At 33.0% G+C, this 20,148-nt stretch overlaps 2 protein-coding genes across 2 annotated transcripts in view; one reads left to right on the top strand and one right to left on the bottom strand.

Moving 5' to 3' along the window:
* LOC136969018 (ATP-binding cassette sub-family C member 4-like) overlaps positions 1 to 15,294 on the bottom strand; it is a 105,437-nt gene extending 90,143 nt beyond the window's left edge. The window contains exons 1-2 of the mRNA XM_067263093.1: positions 15,187 to 15,294; positions 6,067 to 6,177 (exon numbers count right to left, since the gene is read on the bottom strand). Coding sequence (XP_067119194.1) covers positions 6,067 to 6,177; positions 15,187 to 15,251 — 176 coding nt within the window. The 5' untranslated portion in view covers positions 15,252 to 15,294. The remainder of the gene's footprint in view (positions 1 to 6,066; positions 6,178 to 15,186) is intronic.
* Positions 15,295 to 19,282: 3,988 nt separating this feature from the next.
* Positions 19,283 to 20,116, top strand: LOC136968991 (uncharacterized). The gene has a single exon (XM_067263060.1). It carries the CDS (start codon positions 19,283 to 19,285, stop codon positions 20,114 to 20,116), a length of 834 nt encoding a protein of 277 aa, XP_067119161.1.
* Positions 20,117 to 20,148: the final 32 nt, after the last annotated feature.

A 20,148-nucleotide genomic window follows, 5' to 3' on the forward strand; every position in this document is an offset into this window, starting at 1 on the left:
TGTCTTCTTTAGTTCTTCATTCAAATTGCTTTTATTTGTGATTCCTTTGGAAACACCATTATGTCTGTTTTTGTCGTCTTATGTATTGGTTTTTTCAAGATCTCTGCATATAATTTTTTCTTAGGTTCAGGTTGAATAGTCATGCTTTTAAGTGTTTTCAACTCTTCTTCAAGCTTAAGGGTTCTATCCCTTTCCTCATGGTAGAGTAACAATAAGTCTTCAAACAGTTCAGACACACAATCGACGTGTGTTAGGGCACTCTTTGTTAAAAATTTATTGATGTTTTTGCTTTGATTAATGCATCTGTGTATTTCTTTTATGCAGTTTCTGTATTCTTTTACTTTGTCACCTTCGTCTTCTTCTACCTCCTGAAAATCTTACTGAACTGATTTCAAAAATACAAACGGTGCGTTAATCTACGTAACAGCCGGGTTCAACAATATTTTATATTGATAACCCGCATAAAACTAAAAAGTTACAAAACACGTGTCTAACAACTAGATCTGTAAGCTTAACTAGGCTTAGCTGCCTTTGTTTAAAGGTAAATTCTTTAAACTCTAGTAGCTTCGCAAATAATTAACAGAAATTAATGAAATAACCAGTGAAATGCTCAGAGTAACTTAATGAACAAAACCGTGTATAAGAAACACTCACCAAACAGCGATAAACCACTAAAAGAGTCCAAAAAACGAAAAACGCACAAAAGTGTCACTTCTCACCACCGAGACCAACTGCCAACTTACTTTGTTATTATTTAGAGAACTAGTTTTCATAATTAATTTTCATGTTAATTTTTCTGATTATTCTGCTTATTTGGGCATTCGTCACTTATTGCCTTATGGGTATGTATGTCATTCTTACATTTTATACAATTTATGCAATTTGGGGTTTTATCCTTATTCGTGCATTCATTGTATCGATGATCGCCTGCACAATGTGTACAGTAGTTTCTATTACATTGACTTTCTTGGGCCGTATGCCCATAACAATAGCATTTGTAACATTGAATTATGTTATAGTAATCTCTTATTTGGCACCTTACCCAACCCAAATTTATTTTTCTTTGGTTCAAACGTAATTTGCGTAGTTTTGGGAATACCTCACAGACCCAATGATTCGTGTTTTTGGATTTACCCCACCTATATTTTATGTTTATTTTGTTCTTATAGTTTCCTCTTTCATTATAGGCCATTGAAATATATTCGTTTTGAATGAACAATTTCTCTATTAATTTCACTTTCTCTATATCGTCTGGTACATGATAAATACATATCTTTGGCATAATTGTTTTTTGGTGTTTTTGCTGTAAGATCCTCATTTTTAGAAATTTTTTTAATTAGGAATTTTCTCTGGTTTGCATTTTCTACTTCCACTAAGATACCATTATTTCTAATTTTTCTTACATTCTTTATGCCAATTGCAAGTTTTACTGAGTCGATGACTGTCTTAATTTTTTCTTAACTTCTTCTGGGTCAATATTTTCGTTTTTGTGATTGATTATTATAACTGCTTTATTTTCTTTTTGTGGGGTATCCATTCCTTCACTTTATCTGCATATGTTGGATTTTTCGTTTTTATGTCAGTGTTATCAATTAGTTTTTCTAATTTGTTGTTAATTTCTTTTATACAATTATCTGTTTTTGTTCTATTTTCTTAGTCTAGATAAAATAGTAAATATTTACAATCTGTTATAAATTGTACATGTATTTTTGCTTCTCGTTTTTAACTAGCATATTCTTTTATATACTTTTCTATATCATTCTTTACAGATAAAATATTTAGTAATCCTACATCTTCCTCCTCAGATTGTGATTTGTAAACCGTGGACAAATTACTATATTCTTCCACTTTTTAATTATATAAGTTTATATAAGTTTTCCAAGTAGTACTAATTAATTATTCTAAAGTTTCTGGTAAGAAACGGACATTGACCGTTGCCATAGCAATGGTAAAGTCAATGTGTAAAATGGAAAATAATCTAAGAACATTCATAATTTAAAAATAAACAGGCGGATTTTGATAAAATTTTCAAGATACAATAGTGATTTTGTCCTCTACGCTAGGGCACAGTATTATTTAAATCTGTTCAGCCAGAGGTCCTTAATTTGAATTCGATTGCCGACCGGAAATAAACTAAAGAATACGTTTTTTTTGAAGTTAAATAATGGACCAAGTAACATCAAAATCATTAGTTATGTTTCTAATACGATGGTGGATGTATTGCCGTTAACAATTTCGGTTGGCCGGATTTGTACATTCCGGAAAACTGGTTAAAGCCATAATTGTGCTATATTTAAAAAGTTTTCAAAAGTTTTGTATCCTACTTGATATTATTCTCTTTTTTTATACTTCTGACAATTTTTTGTTTACAATCCGACAATGTTTTCCGTGAATTAATGCGTAAATCACACAGAGAAAAACGAGAGCAAAATCACTAGCAGCTATCCGATACCACTCCTGCCCGCTCTGTTGACTACTGATCACTTAACTAAAATCACTGTTACCAGAAACGTTTTAATTTCTCTAAAAATCTCGGCAGAAAAACTATAAATATCAGAATATCAAGGTCAAAAGACAGTCTTCCTCTGGATTAAGCTCAATGTCGTGCCCTCTATATTGTGTTGTGTCGCCGCCGACCACTTACGATACCACAGCATTTCCGCGATCATCCGCATCTCTCTAACGATCTCACCTCGTCCGCCCTGAGGCTACGACCGAAGCCGAACTTCTTGTCACTCCAAAGGAATACAGAGATCGGGAACTGTCAAAAATCGACGTAAGTATAAATATTACCAAATAGACGGCTTTTTCCTTTGTAAGACAGTTGTCATCATATCATCATTTGCCTCATTTACCACAGCCCACATGCGAATTTTCTTTAGGTTCATCCTGATGCAACATTAACTGATTCCCCCTAAAAGACAACAACCTTACACAAATGCCGAGGACTGGGTTTTCAAGTCTTGGTTCATCAAGCTTACACCATTTATCTGTCCAGATCATGTGCTATTTAGCCAAGCCAAATGATTCTCTCCTTGACTCTTCTTAATTACGAAGATCTATATTCGTCTAGTAGTGATATTAAAACACGTGGTATCTGCACGGAAATTTGGTCTACAGTGGCTTATTCTTATTTTTCATGATATTATTTCACAGTAGTTTTGCCATTTCGGAACAGACTGTGTTTGCAAAAATTCGTGTTTAATGTTCTAGCAATTGCTTTAAACTTACAACCGCAATCGGCCCATAGACTTTACATGGCAAATTTTGAATGTCAACCATTTCAGTCCATATATACAATTTCAAAATTTCGGTTTAGTCACAATATCTGTCTTGTAGAGTTTTACGTATTTGGGTAAAATCATGTTTAATGGTTGGGCAGTTGATTAAATTTTCAAATACACAAAACGCTTTCTTTCTTATGAAGAGCTCAGCTCAATTATATCTGATATATTGATCATAGTAATACTATTTACACTGCGAAAATACAAACACTTTTTCTAATTTAGTTTATATCAGTAGTTAATAGTAAAAGGGTGTTTAGCCTAAGCTTGTCTTTCCTAAACGTAAAACTCTACATGAATATAATAAACATTCTGAAGCCCAACGAGTTGATACTAAACCAAATGATCGCCGTAATTAATCGAGTTATTATTCTGCTATTATTAATAATCAAACGTTAAGTAATTTGATATTAAAGATAGACATTAGGCGCCATTTCTTATCTAAATTAATAATTATAATAATTTAATAATAAAAAAAGTAAATAATTTAGAACAGTCTGGAAAAAAAAAGAAATTGCCGGTTAAATTTCGCTCTGGACTAGTTCTTTTCTTCCAACCTATTCTAAACTATTTACTTTTTTATTATTAAATTATTATAATTATTAATTTAGATAGATGTTAGGTCAGGAGTAGCCAACAGTTTTTGCCCCCGGGCCGAATTGGAAAGAAAAATTTTTTCACGGACGAACGAAATATTAAAATTAAATCATGTTAAATACAGGTATACCTCGCCTTACGTCGGTAATTGGTTCCATGAGAGGCGACGTAAGTCGAATTTATTTGTGTAGTTACGACGTAAGTCGAAACTACGATGAAAAATGCCAATAATGATCACTTAAAGACCGCTAAATAAGACGACAACACAGAAACAGATGTTTTCATGTTTCGTTCTCTAGGATTTATGATGATATTAACATTTATTGCAAATGTACATATTTTAATATGATTTTGTGCGCTTTTAACGCTTTTCTAGTGATATTACGACTTCAATATTTGTGGCGGATGGATGTAAAAGCGAATAAAGTGACTTAAACTTGATTTTTATTTTTCTCTATACTTTTTTTGACAAACGGCATATTATCGAAAACGACGTGACTCGAGCTATACCTGTACAAATACACTGACCCGGGCAGCAGGTCAAGTTCGTTCGAACAGAAGCTTCCGACGCATGCGCAATGTCATTTTTCGATGTGAAAAACGTACAAGCAAAAAAATAAAAAAAAACAAAGAAAAGGTCGACAAGCAGGCAGCGCTGTGCATCACACGTCAGCATGAACAGGTGACATGGTGGAATGGCAGATGAGTTTCAGTGAGTGTCGGGGGTCTTTTGTTATTCAAATACTGTAAATTTATAACAGGCGAATAGAAAAGTTGTAAATCTCTACAATGCATGTTTTTAAAAAATGAAGAAGTATCGCAAATCATGCATTCGACCAATTATTGAAAGTTAAGTAGCTAATATTGAAAAATTAATCGCGGGCCGTATGTTGGCCACCCCTGCGTTTGGCGCTATCTCTTAACTCTAATACCAAATTACTCAACATCTATTATTAATACTTTAGGTTTGAAAAATTTGGGTGTAAGTTTTTGTAAATTGTTTTATTTATAATATTTTTTCATTACATGATTTCTACAGCATTTTTGACTTTATCTATCACATATTCATTGCTTAAAGGTTTCTAAAAACCAAAATATGTAAATTTCCAAAATACATTATTTTACTTGTTTTGTGTTTGTTTTAAAGTATATAACATTTACAGGTCTGAAATATGTTCAAATTTTACCATTCTCTATTAGTAAAATTGTAAATACAGCCTGATATAGGAATGTTTAAGGTAGCAGCTTACATAGGATATGGACCCAGGATCATATCTGGACTTATTCAAAATTCCTGCAAATTTTTCAGAAAATGTCTGTCAAAATATATCAGTTTTAATCCTGCACTATCCAGTTGCTCCAATAATGTAAAAGCTAGAACAACTTCATAATGGACTTGCAAAAAGGCTGTGTTTTTAAAAAAATATAACAGAGAATCTGTTTACTAATAAAAACTTTTTTACACAATTGTATTTTTGTTATAAAAGTATCATTAATTTATGGCAATAAAAACTACTACCGACCTGTAAATTGCCCAGAGTTGACAGTTCTGCTTTTAGTGAACATGGTGTTAATGTAATGCAATATAATGCATGTTGGCCTACTCGGAATTCTGTGCAAGTTTATATTTTATTGTTTTTTCCAATAAAACAGTAGAATAAATTATTTTAAAAATAGGCCATCTTTATTTAAAAAAAAATAATAATAATAATAATAACTGACAAACTAGACAACTAATTTTGAAAATATTTCGTTGTATATTATGAACTAAATCCGAACATATACGTAACAATAGCCGCGTTTCTTTATGCAGCGCGAGTATAGCGAAATGACGTCACGAGCAGTGTTGGCCAATTAGAAACCAGTTTCAGTGTGTTCGCTGTAAAGCGCTTCTCGAGCGCTGCATAAAGAAACGCGGCCAATGTGTTTTGATATAAAATACATAAAAAGCAAATAATCATATCTACCGTTTTGTTTAACAAACTGAATGAATTCAATCTGACTTCGCATTACTTAGCTAAAACATTAATTGCATTCTCTGTAGTTTTCGTTCAATAATTCATAAGTTCGTATATAATTCTGCTGCTACAGTGTAGAACTCGTAAAAATTAATGTTATTGTAGCCAAGGTTTCTTTTTAGCCAGTATTTCTTTCTTTTTAATTTTTATTAAATCTGATAACTTACTTTTGAAGTTTATCCCCAAGATATTCTGAAGTATGATATCTTGAAATTTCTAATAAATCCTCTTCTGTTAAAAATCGCTTTCTTCCTTTTGATATTAATGGAAAAATCCACCTAAAAATAAATACATTATATATTATTGTTGATTACAATTACTTTCTTGTACGATTAGCTTCATCGTTATAATCACACGAATGAGAATTAACAGTATTTCAAAACAAATCAACAATCACTGTGTTTATTCTTAAAGAGAAAATTTCCAAAAATATTATAAATAGAAGAACATTGTGTATAATACATATCCTTACTAACTACTACCATTACAAATGTATATTTCGGACTAATAAAATATATATTGTAAATATACAGAGTCATTATAATTAAAGTTCCACTTTGAAATGGCCATAAAAGAAAAACTACTAAACAGAACGTTATCAAACTTGGTAATAGTTTACGGGAAGTCATGAAATTTTATTTTCCGCAAATAAAAAGTAATTTAAAAATTGTTCAACAATACAGCATACAGCGCCATTCCAAATTTTTGAACTACTTTTTATTTGCGGAAAATAAAATTTCATGACTTCCTGTAAACTATTACCAAGTTTGATAACGTTCTGTTTAGCAGTTTTCCTTTTATGGCCATTTCAGAGTGGAACTTTAATTATAATGACCCTGTATAATACGGACAAATCCTTATTGCCAAAATTATCAGTGTTTACAACTGTTTATATTTACGATAAAGATTATTTTTAAAATAAACTGCGTATTATCGAATCTCCGTTTACCAGAGAGGACCATTTTCGTGAATCTTCCCTATATGACACTTCACAATAAATTAAACTACTTTGAAAATTCCAAAAGCAAACGTTTTCGTAAAAACGCTGTAAATTGCATTTTCAAAATTTACAGGAGAATTTTAAAAAGTTTATACACAAGAAATAAACAGACACAGTGATTCTTTGCCTTTCTTGTATCTTAGTAAAAACAGTATTTCGGCGGATTCGATGTTTTATTGCAAACTGTTATCGTCCTCAATATGTATAAAAATAATGTTTAATGTTAAGATGGAAAGTACAAAGGAGAAAGAATGATCAAGAAGCTTATGTTTTCTCGTGTAAACTTTTTGTCAAATTTTAAAATATGATTATCGCTGCTGCTATTTTCTAGTTGAGCTGCAATTTGAAAACATTATAGACCTATAGATTCTAACTGTCGTCAGCCTGTCTGCCTTTCGTTAATCTCGAAAACAGGAATTGAGAGATAAAAGACAAGATCAGACTTGAATACCGTAAGGTCCGAAGGCCCTGATTTACTGTAGAGGAATGTCTGACACAAAAAGTTACTTTATTTCAATTCGAATTTTTTCCTGACAGGTGTTAGATAGACGACTACACCACTCTATTGTTAAAGGAAAAGTATGATATACAGAGGCAAGCTACTACTAATTGTGGTTAAATTATCATTAAGCATAATGTACTTTTATGCTTATCTCGTTAACGTCCTGCATAAATAATTGAAATCGACATTTTAGCATTTAAAAAATGTGAACTACAAATTTTACAATACATATTTTATTCACTTAATAGCAGAGTACATGTACATTACTACTTGAGTACCTGATATATTGTTTGATGGAACATGTCAATCATAAGCACAGTGTATAAATTGTAGTTTTGGTATTATTTATCGAATGCTATCGGGTTGATGCAAAAATTTTAAAATTTTTTTACTTCTACAATATCTGAAATTGTTTCTTGATAGAAAGCATCAAGAATTTTCTTCCGTAAATAAATTTTGTTGAATCGCACAATCATAAGTGAATAAATATTATGTGTGCCAAAACTGCAATTGCATCAGCGCAATATTATCTATACTGTGTATTTGCTGGGATGTTATCAGACCATACCATTGAGAGACATTTTTGCGGAATACCACTATAGTTACTGTTTTTAGCTGCATTTCTTCGCTGATGCTATCCACAGTCCGCAACCACAGAGTAAAATGGTGCGCTTAATTAGAATGCGACACGACACAGGTCATTGTTGACTAGGCACAATCTATTTAATCTGGCTGGAAGGATCGCTGTCCACCTCATGTAGCTAAACCTAAAAATATTGTAACATTAGCATTAGGCTACTATCTATAATTTATGGTTTATACTTTGGTTCTATTCCATTTGTTTAATCCCAATATGTAACTGGTTCATATTGAGACTACTATCTTTGTAGCTTCACACAACACGTCGTAGAGAAAAAACAGTTTACTGTTGATTACAACGAGTTGAGTATCACAATTGCCAAGTTATTCCAGTCAAAACAGCCTGAGTTTTAATAATCAGCACTGCAAACTGCTCAAAATATAGAAAGAGGTGTGTGAATATAATGATAATTATTTTCTTCACTAAACTTGTAAAGTATTGGCCTTTTAGCAGAGAGGTAACAAAAAAAGCGCGACCTTGTCACTGGACTCATGTGCGGTCGGGTAATATACCACTTGCCAGATGTAAGAAGTTGACTTATAAACAGAGGAAAAACAAAGGAAGCGCCGACTTTGTCAATTGAACCTATGTGTGGTCAAACGATAGACCACTTGCCATATGGTACACTACTCAACATAAACAAATGGCGGACGTAAATAATGTAAGCTCCATTCTTGCCCAATAACAGCGAACCTGGGTGAAAGCTGTTCGTGCAAGAAAGGTTTGTGATTGGTTGGAAGTTTCTGTCCAAAAAATCCTTAAAACGCAGAGTGAACGGGAGAGGGAAGAGAGAAGGACAAAAGACTGGTAACATGGTAGTCTCAGGCACTTGGAAACCCTCTGAGCTTAGAGAGAGCATTCTCCTCTAGTAACTATCTCAGGTGCGGAGACTGAACGAATCGTGCAGTAGAGCCATTCCATAGGCTGCCCGAGGCCTCTACAGAGTCTAATATTTCCCGAAAGCCAATCTAGTACGTGAGACAACTTTCTTTGTATATTCTGCATATACTATGTTTTCAAACTTGTACATTCTACATATAGAATCTGTAAATAAACTGAAAATATTGTCTAACTTGAATGTAGAAATGTGCTTACATTGACCCTTTACAACAGCATTATCGAGTCGTGTTTAATCCAGAAAACCAACTCAACACGGAGTTAAGAAGAAAACTTCACTAAACTATTTTTTGTTTCGAAATAAATTTTGTATTTTAAAACTCTCGAATATTTCAATAACTTTTGCATCAATCAGTTCATATTTGAAAACACAATAGAAAACTATACTAAAATCTAATTATAATTTAATAACACTAATTTTTAAAGCTGGAAGAAGTTATTTGCCATTACATGAAGTTATTTACCACCATCAATATCTGTAAATGCTTTCTAATTCTCTAAATTTCAATCATTCAATGTAGATGCGATAGAATGTAGATTATAAACGGTTTATGGAAGAATCAAATATTTTGTAGATAAATAAACTTTTGTAGAAATCTTATAAGGAATTATTTCTCATCGATATTTATATTGTGAGGACACCAATGTGAGGTGATCGACCCGACTCCCGACTCGCCTTTGGGGTCGACCTTAGGTAATAAAATGGCGACCCTCGCTTTGCTCGCGATCTGTCAGATTGACACGAGAAAGCCTTTATCGTATGGGAGTAGTGATTTGCTGGACGCAAAGAGATCCACACAGAGACCGTATTTACAAATTTTACTGCGTTTATTTACATATAAACATGCTTACAACGGAGGTATTGTCGCCGTCTCGTTGGGGGTTCGTCTTCGCAGACGGGTTGTTCAGTGTCCGGAGAAAATTCGTTTCCACGAAAAGTCAAGAAGGAGGCTGGATGGCTAAAATTCTCGTCGGGAAGTTGAGTCCCTAGTCCCTTTTTCCGCACTCGAGTGAAATTTCGGGGTCTTGACTCTACGTCTTCAGTATCCCAAGATGTCCGGGTGTGGATCCTCGGAACCGAGTATTCTACTCCCAACCTCCCCGTGTCCTTGGGATCTCGGGTTATTATAACATTTAAATTCGAAATCCCGAGAGTTTGATTGGTCCGAAAGATGGTCCATCTTTTATTCTATTGGTCCCTGGTCCGCTGGCAGGGACGCGATTCGGGCCGCGGAGTCGCCGAACACTCCCGTCTAGGCCGTTTTCCTCCGGAGTCGGCTCAAGCCCTTCCCCGGAAGACGGACCCGTAAATTACACTTTAAATGTGTTTTTCTGACTCGGAGAAGGTGCAGCTGGGACCACTCGGTTCTGACCGCTGCCCCCTCCGTAGGAGAGCCGGACAAATTCCGCTTTAAACTCGGTGTAAAACGATGACCAAAATTACCCCGGCGAACGATCCCTCAGTCGTTCCCACGATGTACGATCGGGGATCTGTCAATTAGGTCGAGAATGGACAATTAAATCGTCTCAATTAAATTAAATTAAAGTAGCCATTCTCCCAAAAAGATTTCAGTTCGTCATAATAATAGTATAGCTAGTGTATAATAGTATATCCTAACATAGATTCCTTATTGAACTGAAATTTGAAAAAAAATGTACACCTATAAATTCCCACTGTCGCCCGTCTTTCCGTCATTTCTTAATCTCGAAAACAGTAGAGGTTGGAGGCCCCCACTGACTTTATACGAACTTCTCATACAAAGTGAAAGTCATGTTATTTCAATTCAAAAATTTTTCCGTGAATGGTTTTAGATAGATGACCGGCACGACTCTATTGTTAAAAGAAAAGTCTGAAGTACAGGGACAAGACACTACAGTGCTAATTTGAAGTAAAGACCACATATCAGAAATTAAATAAATTAAATATATGATAAAACTTGCAGCTTAGCATTGTGACAATATCACAATAAATAATTGATAATTTCCTTTACAGTTTTAGTAGGTATATAAATGCTAATTATATGATCTTACGAATGACAAAACTTTACTTGAAATATATAACATTAAATATATAATAACATTGATTTTCAATTATATTTTGCAACATATATTACACGGTAAGACAAGAACACGTTACACAGTGTTCTTGTCGCTAAGACAAGAACACCGTGTAACGTGTTTGATACAACAAATAATTTCAAAGTTAAATGTTTTCGATTCCTCGAGTATCGGTACATATAAATTCCTTATCAATATATATTTTCTGTAATCCTGTAAATGCAAACAATTTAGGTGTTGAACCTGTAATTGGGTGGTAAGAAAATATAAAATGCAAGAATAATATGAAATTCCTGCATTAACTATACTGTAAAATCTACGCACAGTATTAATATTACATAAGACAAAAACATTCGACTGTAAACACCAGCTGAAACGTATAAGTAATTTTTCTGTTTTTTCTTCATTCCCTACTTTAAAAGTGTTAAATCTCCTACTAGAACATGACTCGGATATTTCAGATTATATATAATGCATTTACAATATTAACGTGCAAAGGTTTAGACTGTTATTTATATTCATAAAACCTTGAAATTACAACCACATATTATTATGCCTTTGTGTCCTTTATCATAGCTTAAATTTACCTTTGTATACTAGTACATTTATCAATTAACAGGACTTATAAGTCCTGTTAATTGATAAATGTACTAGTATACAAAGATAAATTTAAGCTACAACCACATATATTAAACAGTTCAAATGTGCTGGAACTGAAAGTTTCGTCACTGATAAAATTGACCCTTAATATTTCAAAGGAATAATTTATCTGAAATTTGAAAACTATATTACAATTAATACTTTGATATAGTAAAAAGCTAGTAATTAATTACTTCAATTCAAAACTGAATATGGCAATCTTTGATGCGATTAAAATACTATTCTCATTATTTTGACTGATTTCTGTAAATCCATTGAATGCGGACATTTTCAAAGGATAATTAATTTCGAACGAATTTATCATCATTAACCACATCCAAGTGTTTAAATTAACTGAGAAACAAAATCATTAATTAAAAATTAATTTATAATATCGAAGTTGAAGAAATGGGTCAAAGTGCAGTTGTAAAATTGTTGTTTATATAAAAATCAGTTAGTGTTTTTATCGTTCGATAAGAGCTGTTTTCCTCTCAAATAACCTGTACAATATACCAAACTTTTAATTACTTATAAAAATTTTATTGATTCATTCCGTGCTTAACAGAAGTGGATGACTCAGACGTTCTACATTTAACTTAATTCCATTCTATAATATAGGCCCCTATATATAGATATAGAAAATAAATAGATATAATTATAATAGATATATATATACTCTATATATAATTAATAGAAAAATAATATAAACAATGCAAATAAATTATTTATTAAATCAATTTGATGTGCTCTCCTCTAAATATAATTTTAAATTAATCTCAGCCAAAAATAATTCATTCAATACTCTAAATCGTAATTGAATATTGTAAAATATATGCATGTTATTTTACAAAAATTTATCAAATGAATATTTTACAACAAAACATCCTTGAAAAATAAAAGATAAATTGCAACGTGTATAAATTATATTGAAATTACACAACTACAATTATCAGGAAATGAATTTTTAAAATATCGTTGGCCCTGTCCAGCCTATATTCTTGTGTCCAAGGAACTGTCCAAAAAACTGCTATTTTTATTAAGGATACTTATAAGAAAAAAGGTTAACTGCTTCTTCGAATTTCGGTGTTAGCTAACCATGCATGATAATGTATGTGCATTGTTCATTTTCTTACCTACTTCTTGTCATTTTGTGTATTTATTTATTGATTTAGTGTAATACTAACTTCAGAGTGGTGCACTCAAACAAAGAAAAGATAAAAAAACTGAATTTTTCTCACCACAAATTATATACGGTTGTCGCGCGTTTCTTAAATATTCGTTAAATACGTCGAATATTTTAAAATAAACTATAAACGTCTTTATATTACGCCCTTAGTTGTTCCTGGGGTGTGTGAGTGACGTAATAAGAACACGTTTATTGTTTTTTCTAACTTTTATATATTAAGTTCGTCCTGGATATTTTACATTATTATTCCTAATCTACGCTGCGATTATTCTTATATTGAATAAATCTTTCGTCCAGGCTCGATAAATATCGGAAATGAGAATAACATTTAATGCTCTTATATAACTGTACTGATATGAAACCTACTCTTTCCCTCCCCCGAGTGCGATCTGTGTTATATACATGTATGCTACTCTATAATATATACTTTGTCGGATTTATATTTATACGTTATTTTATTTATTGTTCTAAAAATGCTAAAGTTAAAAATTTTTAAAGAATGTTAACAGAAAAAGTTTAAAATTAAAAAAGAAAAAAAATAGAACAAGCAATGCATAACGAGATTGGAATGTTGGGAAGTCGAAGGAAAGAGTTCGTTTTAAAAAATTAAAGAGAAATGTTTCGAATTCGTTTTCTTTCATAGATTTTTGTTTAAAAAAAAGGGACCTGTTGCGATATTGTAGTCTCTACGATAATAAAGAAAAACTGTTCAATTTTCGTGTACTACCTTTATTTAATGAGCCATATAAAATGTGTAATTGTACTAGATTCGTATTATTTTCAATGGTATACAATATATAATTTTCTGAAACTAAATTTTTAGTTTTGTGCATATATATCTATATACATATGTATATAGCTAAAATTTAGAATATATATATATATATATATTCTATATTTACATAATCTATTCAGTTTTATCACATATAAAGTTCAAATAACTCAAATAATTTTTTTCTCTTTTAAAATCCTACTTTTCAAATTTACCAGTCATTTGTTGAACTAAAATTGGAATGAACGTGTCGATGTTGAATGTTATTTGCTGGAAAATTTAACTTCTTCCTTAGTAAAATTCTTTATTAATATTTATGTACTGATGACATAACCGTCGAAGTGTAAATAACAAATGTACATAATAAAGCAGTTTAAATTCGTAATAACAAATATTCATATTTTAAATTACAGTTATATAAAGAGAGCATGCTACAAACTAAACCCTACGTGACAGATTGATCATTGTCAGAAAAAATTGCAGTTAGCTCAAATAATAATTTACACTTTATAAGGAGTATAAGTGCTTTCTAATGTAAAATTCATATTGAAATTTTTATTATATGAACGTTAATGTACTATCTTGTATATAAAATGACTTAAAATATGTAAATATTAAAATTGACTTGTTAATTATATTTTGCATTAAATATTGGAATAAAACTAAACAAATTTCATATCGAATTGAACAGCGTGTAATTTGTTTAATACGAAACATAAATTCAAAGTTTTCTATTTTTTCGATTTATTTCAAGTACCCATAAAACCCTTATTAATATATAAGTTTCATATTATAGTGCACATTGAAAGTTTAGGTGATGGACCTGTACTTTGTGATAATTTAAAAAATTAAATAAAACAAACCACTAACGATTGCTCTACTTTTTCGGCAACATTTAAAATTTTGGTGGGACCATCTGTTATCATATTTTATTCTTAAAAATTTATATTTTTAACTGTTACAGAAGGGCAAAATAAACTTAATTTTGTGGGTCGTGATGGGTTTTATATATATAAAAAAAAAATGTAAATGCTAATAACGAGAAAATATTATTAAGTCCGATCATACTGGAGATACTCGTGATCCCCATTCGTGTGGGTCGTGTGTATCTCCACTATTCTATTCCCTCAACTTTTAGTCAGTAAAATTTAACACCGTCAATTCCCCTAATAAGCACACCTCCCTGCAAAATTTCAGCAATTTTCGACAAACAACAGAGAAGTTATTAAGCTGCAGAGTGTGAACAAAATCGTGCTCCACACACACTGAAATCCATACATACAGAAATTACACCTGACGGTTTTTTGCATTTCTCGACGTTTTAACATGTGACGCAAAATGTAAAAACGAGGGAGATCATATTTTGCCGGATCACCATACTGTCCCTCTGTTACACGTAACAACTGAGAAAGTAACAATTTTGTTTTTTGAAAAAAATTTCAACCCAGGCTCAAAACTAAAGTCGCGAAAGATTTAGCAGTTATATATATTGTATAAAATATATGAAATTATTATTAAATTATGAAATGGTTTCTGTAATAATATTAAATGTATTTATTTATGTTAATAATAAATTGAATTAATATTACATACCACAAAAACATACGAGAAAAAACACCAGCAGAATCGTATATGTTACTTTTCTCTTTCTCCGCCATTCTATATTAAAATGTCGAACTTGGAATGTTCTCTACACTGCTTGTTTATTTTATTACACGTCATCAAATCTATATATCTGTTAGATAATATATACAATTCCGAATATTAACCCGATGACGACATAATTTATTTTTAATTAACAAACCTTCAGGCTTGGATTTTTTGTAAAATAATTAAAAATTGCCATATTTTTCATAATTTTTGCGCAAGACACGCGCATTTTTTTTATTTTGTCTACAAATACTTCAGTTTCTCTGATTATCGTATGTTTTTACATAATTGACAAGAAAAAATTTTTTAAAAAGTCAAAAGTTCGACATATTTTCATTTAAAAAAAATTAATTTAAAAAATTGTATTGTTTAACATACTTATTACAAACTTGAACTGTTTTTACGTCTATCAAAATAAACCGCGTCATTCTAGCTACAGTAGAAGGCCAGACGTTTACGTTCAAAGTTGTGACTTATGACAGGGGAGTGTCAAGTTACACGCGCTGTCATGGCGGCGGGTCCCGATGTGACAAGCGATACTTATTTTTTATTTCCAAATATGTAAGATTTAATAAGTGTTCGCAGTAGAATTACTTGGATTGGCTTTTGTTCAGGTTGTCTGACTGTACACCGACAAATCAGTTCATCTCTAGTCAAATATTTCCGGGAAACCACCTTCCTATTCTGTTCCTATATTAAGTCTATGGGCGACTTTCTTGCCCGTAATTGGCTTTAAATTTCTTGTTTATACGCCTTTTACTCTCTAATTAGTCATTTCTATCATGATTGAATCTATATTAACCAATGAGCATTCTTTCAGAACCGTCTATTCGGGATTTTCCCGCGAAGAACCAATGTCTTCCAAAGTCACGTGATCGGAGTCAGACCTAAAGTAACGTTGAGAAATAGCTATTTTCTTCATATTATTGCTGTGATTTTACTAGTTTTCATGTTATTTGACTTTATTTAAACCAGAAGATTACATATCAAATGCTTCCAGTCGAAAAATTTACTCATTACTTCCGTATGTTGCCTATTCTCTGGAAAAAATTAATTCATCGCTAATTATTTTTGAATATTGTAATATTCGTTTAAAAAATATTTATAGTGTGTCTAATATTTACTTCTCAAAGCAAAAATACGTTTAAAACTCGTTAATGGACTTAACATGACTGTTAAGTTCGATATTCAATTTAACAAAATTGTAACACGTGTGCTTATGTTACGTAGTGTTGATGTACAGTCCACAGCTTTGTCACACGTGTCAGGTGTGTTGTGTAACTATAGACTTGAGAATGCGGGGAGAGATCTTCCTGCCTAGAGAGGGAAAAATTGTGTTTTCCCTTTGGCGTGGCCGGGCAGTGCTGACCGGAGTGTGTAGCAGTGTTGACCAGAGTGTGTGGCTGTGTGGCTGGCAAAGATCCGTGTTGTGCCTTTATTAATTAATTGTCGGGTTCCTGAGTGTTACTCGCTTGTGGAGTGCCAGAGTATTACTCACTAGTGTTGAAAATTAATTTACAAATAGGTTTGTTGTTGTGTTATAAATGATTTGTATACTGTGTTTAGAACGTGTAAACAGCAACATGTTAGAACATTTTACATCAATTTCTGGTCAGTCGAGGCGGATGGGATGAGGATAACGTTGAGAGTCGGATGGGATGAGGATAACGTTGACAGTCGGATAGGACGAGGATAACATTGAGAGCAGTGCAGTGGAGTAAAGTGGATAGAGACGAACTTTCAGTTGGAGGTCTACTTCAAGAGTTGGACTTTCGACTGTTGTTTTAGTTAAAGGTGTTCAGGTACGATATTTCTAGTTTATTAAAAATGGATCTAAAAACGTTGTGTACAAAAAAGAGAGTTGCCAAGAGTAGTCTTACTAGACTAAGGGAGAAAATTCTGGGGAATGTTAAAGATTCAGATAGTGTGCAACTTGATCTGTACCGTTCGAAATTGGGTGTTGTTGCTAATGGCTTAAAGGAAGTGTTTGATAGACTATTTGATATTTGTAAGGAGGACGAATTAGAACAATATATTGAAGAAAGTCAAATGGCACAAGATTCGATTGACGAGTTGATATTAGTGATAGATAGAACAAATCTAGAATTGAAAAATACTAATAGTATCTCCAGTGTTGATAAAGCTAGTGAAATATCAGATTTAAATTACCTAAATTAACCATGCTCTCATTTAGTGGCAATTTTGAGGAATGGCTGCCATTCAGTGATCTGTTCCAAGCAGCTATTACAAACAATGGAAAATTATCAGGTGCTCAGAAACTACAGTATCTAAAGTGTTAAGAGGAGAAGCTTTAAAAATCATGCAATCCCTATCCATTTGTGATCGAAGTTTCGAAATTGCATGGGAACTACTTTCCCAACGGTATTCTCGGAAAAGAGAATTGGTAGCGTCGTTAATTAAGAGAATATTGAGTTTGCCAACATTAAATTATGAAAATGTGGTACAGATTTTAAACATTGTTGACTCAACTACAGAATGTATTCGATCCTTAGAAGCTCTAAATTTTAATATAGATGAGTTCTCGAGCTTATTATTTATGTTCATTATTCAATTTAAATTGGATGCAACAACTAGAGGTTAGTGGGAGCGCTCACTTAAGGGTGATGATATTCCTCCATTGAATGACTTATTAGAATTTTTGAAGGGTCATGTTAGAACTCTACAGCCAACCAAAACTCAGACTAATAAAAGATTCATGCCTATGATTACATCTCTCGCTTCTCAAATGAAGGGACAATGTATACATGCTGTAAGGGAGACCATTCCTTATACAAATGTGCAAAATTTCAGAAGCTTAAGGTACAAGACAGAATGGAGTTAGCAAAAAGGAAAGGTTTGTTTTAATTATTTGTCGAAAAATCACAGTGTGAGTGTAAAGGTCGCCTTTGGCGGCCTGAGTCGAAGAAACCGCCCGACTGAGATAATTGCTCCCACCTGGAGCCGGGGCCATAAACGGCCGGAAGAATCAAAGGTGTAGCGTCTCCACTTAAGGGTCAATGTGTTGGCCACGTGCCGGCCAGCTTGGGAAAATAAATGTAAATAAAGCACGGACGCAAATGTAAGCTACGTCGGCGGGAAATAGGGCGGACGTCTTTGAAGGCTCTAAGAAAGGGAAGGAACTGATTGGTCGCAGGAGGTAGTAGCAGAATCCCTTAAATTGGAAGGGTGGCAAAAAAACGAGGAGAAAGGGCGAGAGACCGGATACGTGGTGGTCTCTAACACTAGGTAGGCCTTTGAGGCGTATAGAGAGAGTGTTCTCCTCTTGGAAAGTCCTCTGGAAAAAGGTTGGTGTAGAGACGGACGACCACGCGGTTAAGCCATCTCCGGAAAAGTGACTCGTGTTCCCCGGCCAGACAAGCCGACGTGCGGCATCACAGCTTCGGTACATTAGCGTACGTAATGTTATTGCATAGTGTACATCTTTGTAAATATTTGTAAATAAACTGTATATAACTACTTATCGAGTGTGGAGGTGTGACTTTCCACGGACCATCTAACGGACAATCTCGAGGCGTAAAGAACAACTCGGGACGGAACATTTGTAAAGATCACGTGACGAGTAATAAGGATCTTCACTGTGAGAAATTGCACTGTCAATGTTTCTTGTTTAAACTGCAAGAAAAGACACAACTCACTCTTGTGTTATGGAAGGAAAAGAAATTCCATCTCTGATATAGACTCCGAGTCAAATCCACAAACAAGCCGTCCATCCATGAATTCAAGTATAGCTATTCCTGAGATAACAAAAGAGACAGTTTGTAAGTCAATTTGTAAGTCAACCACTTCAATTTGTGCCTCACATTGTGAAAGAGGGTCAAAAAAGAATGTAAGCAATCAAGTTTTATTATGTACTGCTCAAATTAAGGTTTTAAATTCTAACAACGAATGGGTAGATTGTCGATGTTTATAAGACTCAGGAAGTCAGAGATCATTTATTTCTAAAGAGTGTGTGACAAAATTCAGATTAAATGTGAGGGACAGTACAATATCGGTTTCATGTCTATGCGCATTCACCACTATGAGCAATGGGGAGGTTGAATTGATATTCACTTCACATTTTAAAAGTGAACTGCATGCTTCTACCTCTGCCTTTGTAATAGAAAGAGTCACAGAAAAACTTCCATATGTTTCGTTACCATCAGATATTTGCAATGATTTTAATGATCTTATTTTGGCCGATCCCTTCTTTTATATGTCAAGGAATATAGATATCCTGTTTGGCGTGAATGTATTTCTTTCATTAATCGATGGAAATTTAATCAAACATGGGTTGGGCTGTCCATTTGCATTGAGTTCAAAATTGGGATGGATTATTTCAGGCAAGGTGACCTTTGAATCCCATGAGCCCAACAGAGATGTGGTGAATCATGCGTGTGGAAATACAGATGAGTTAGTGAGATCATTTTGGGAACTTGAAAATATTCCCTCATCTCGATTATTAAGTAATGAGGAATGGTTGTGTGAAATTCAGTTCGAAAAAAATGTTTGGAGAAATGATCACGGACGATATTATGTTGCCTTACCCTTTAAACTCGATAGAAAGGCGTTAGGAAATTCTCGTGTTACTGGTCTTCAAAGACTTTACAGTTTAGAAAGAAGACTCGCTACTATGCCAGACATCTACAATCAGTATCGGCAATTTATGCAGGAATATTTGTCTTTAGGACACATGGAGTTAATCTCACCCAATTGTAAAGACGTAGAAAATCAACATTATTATATCCCTCACCATTACATAATAAAGGAATCAAGTTTAACGACCAAATTGAGAGTAGTGTTTGATGGCAGCAAAAAATCCTTATCAGGTACTTCACTTAATGATCGGTCCAAAAACCCAGGAAGATTTGATTAGTATTCTTTTAAGATTTCGTTGTCACAATATTG

The sequence above is a fragment of the Centruroides vittatus genome, unplaced genomic scaffold (assembly GCF_030686945.1).
Source record: "Centruroides vittatus isolate TY-2023 unplaced genomic scaffold, ASM3068694v2 contig_1683, whole genome shotgun sequence".
NCBI classification, from domain to species: domain Eukaryota; kingdom Metazoa; phylum Arthropoda; class Arachnida; order Scorpiones; family Buthidae; genus Centruroides; species Centruroides vittatus.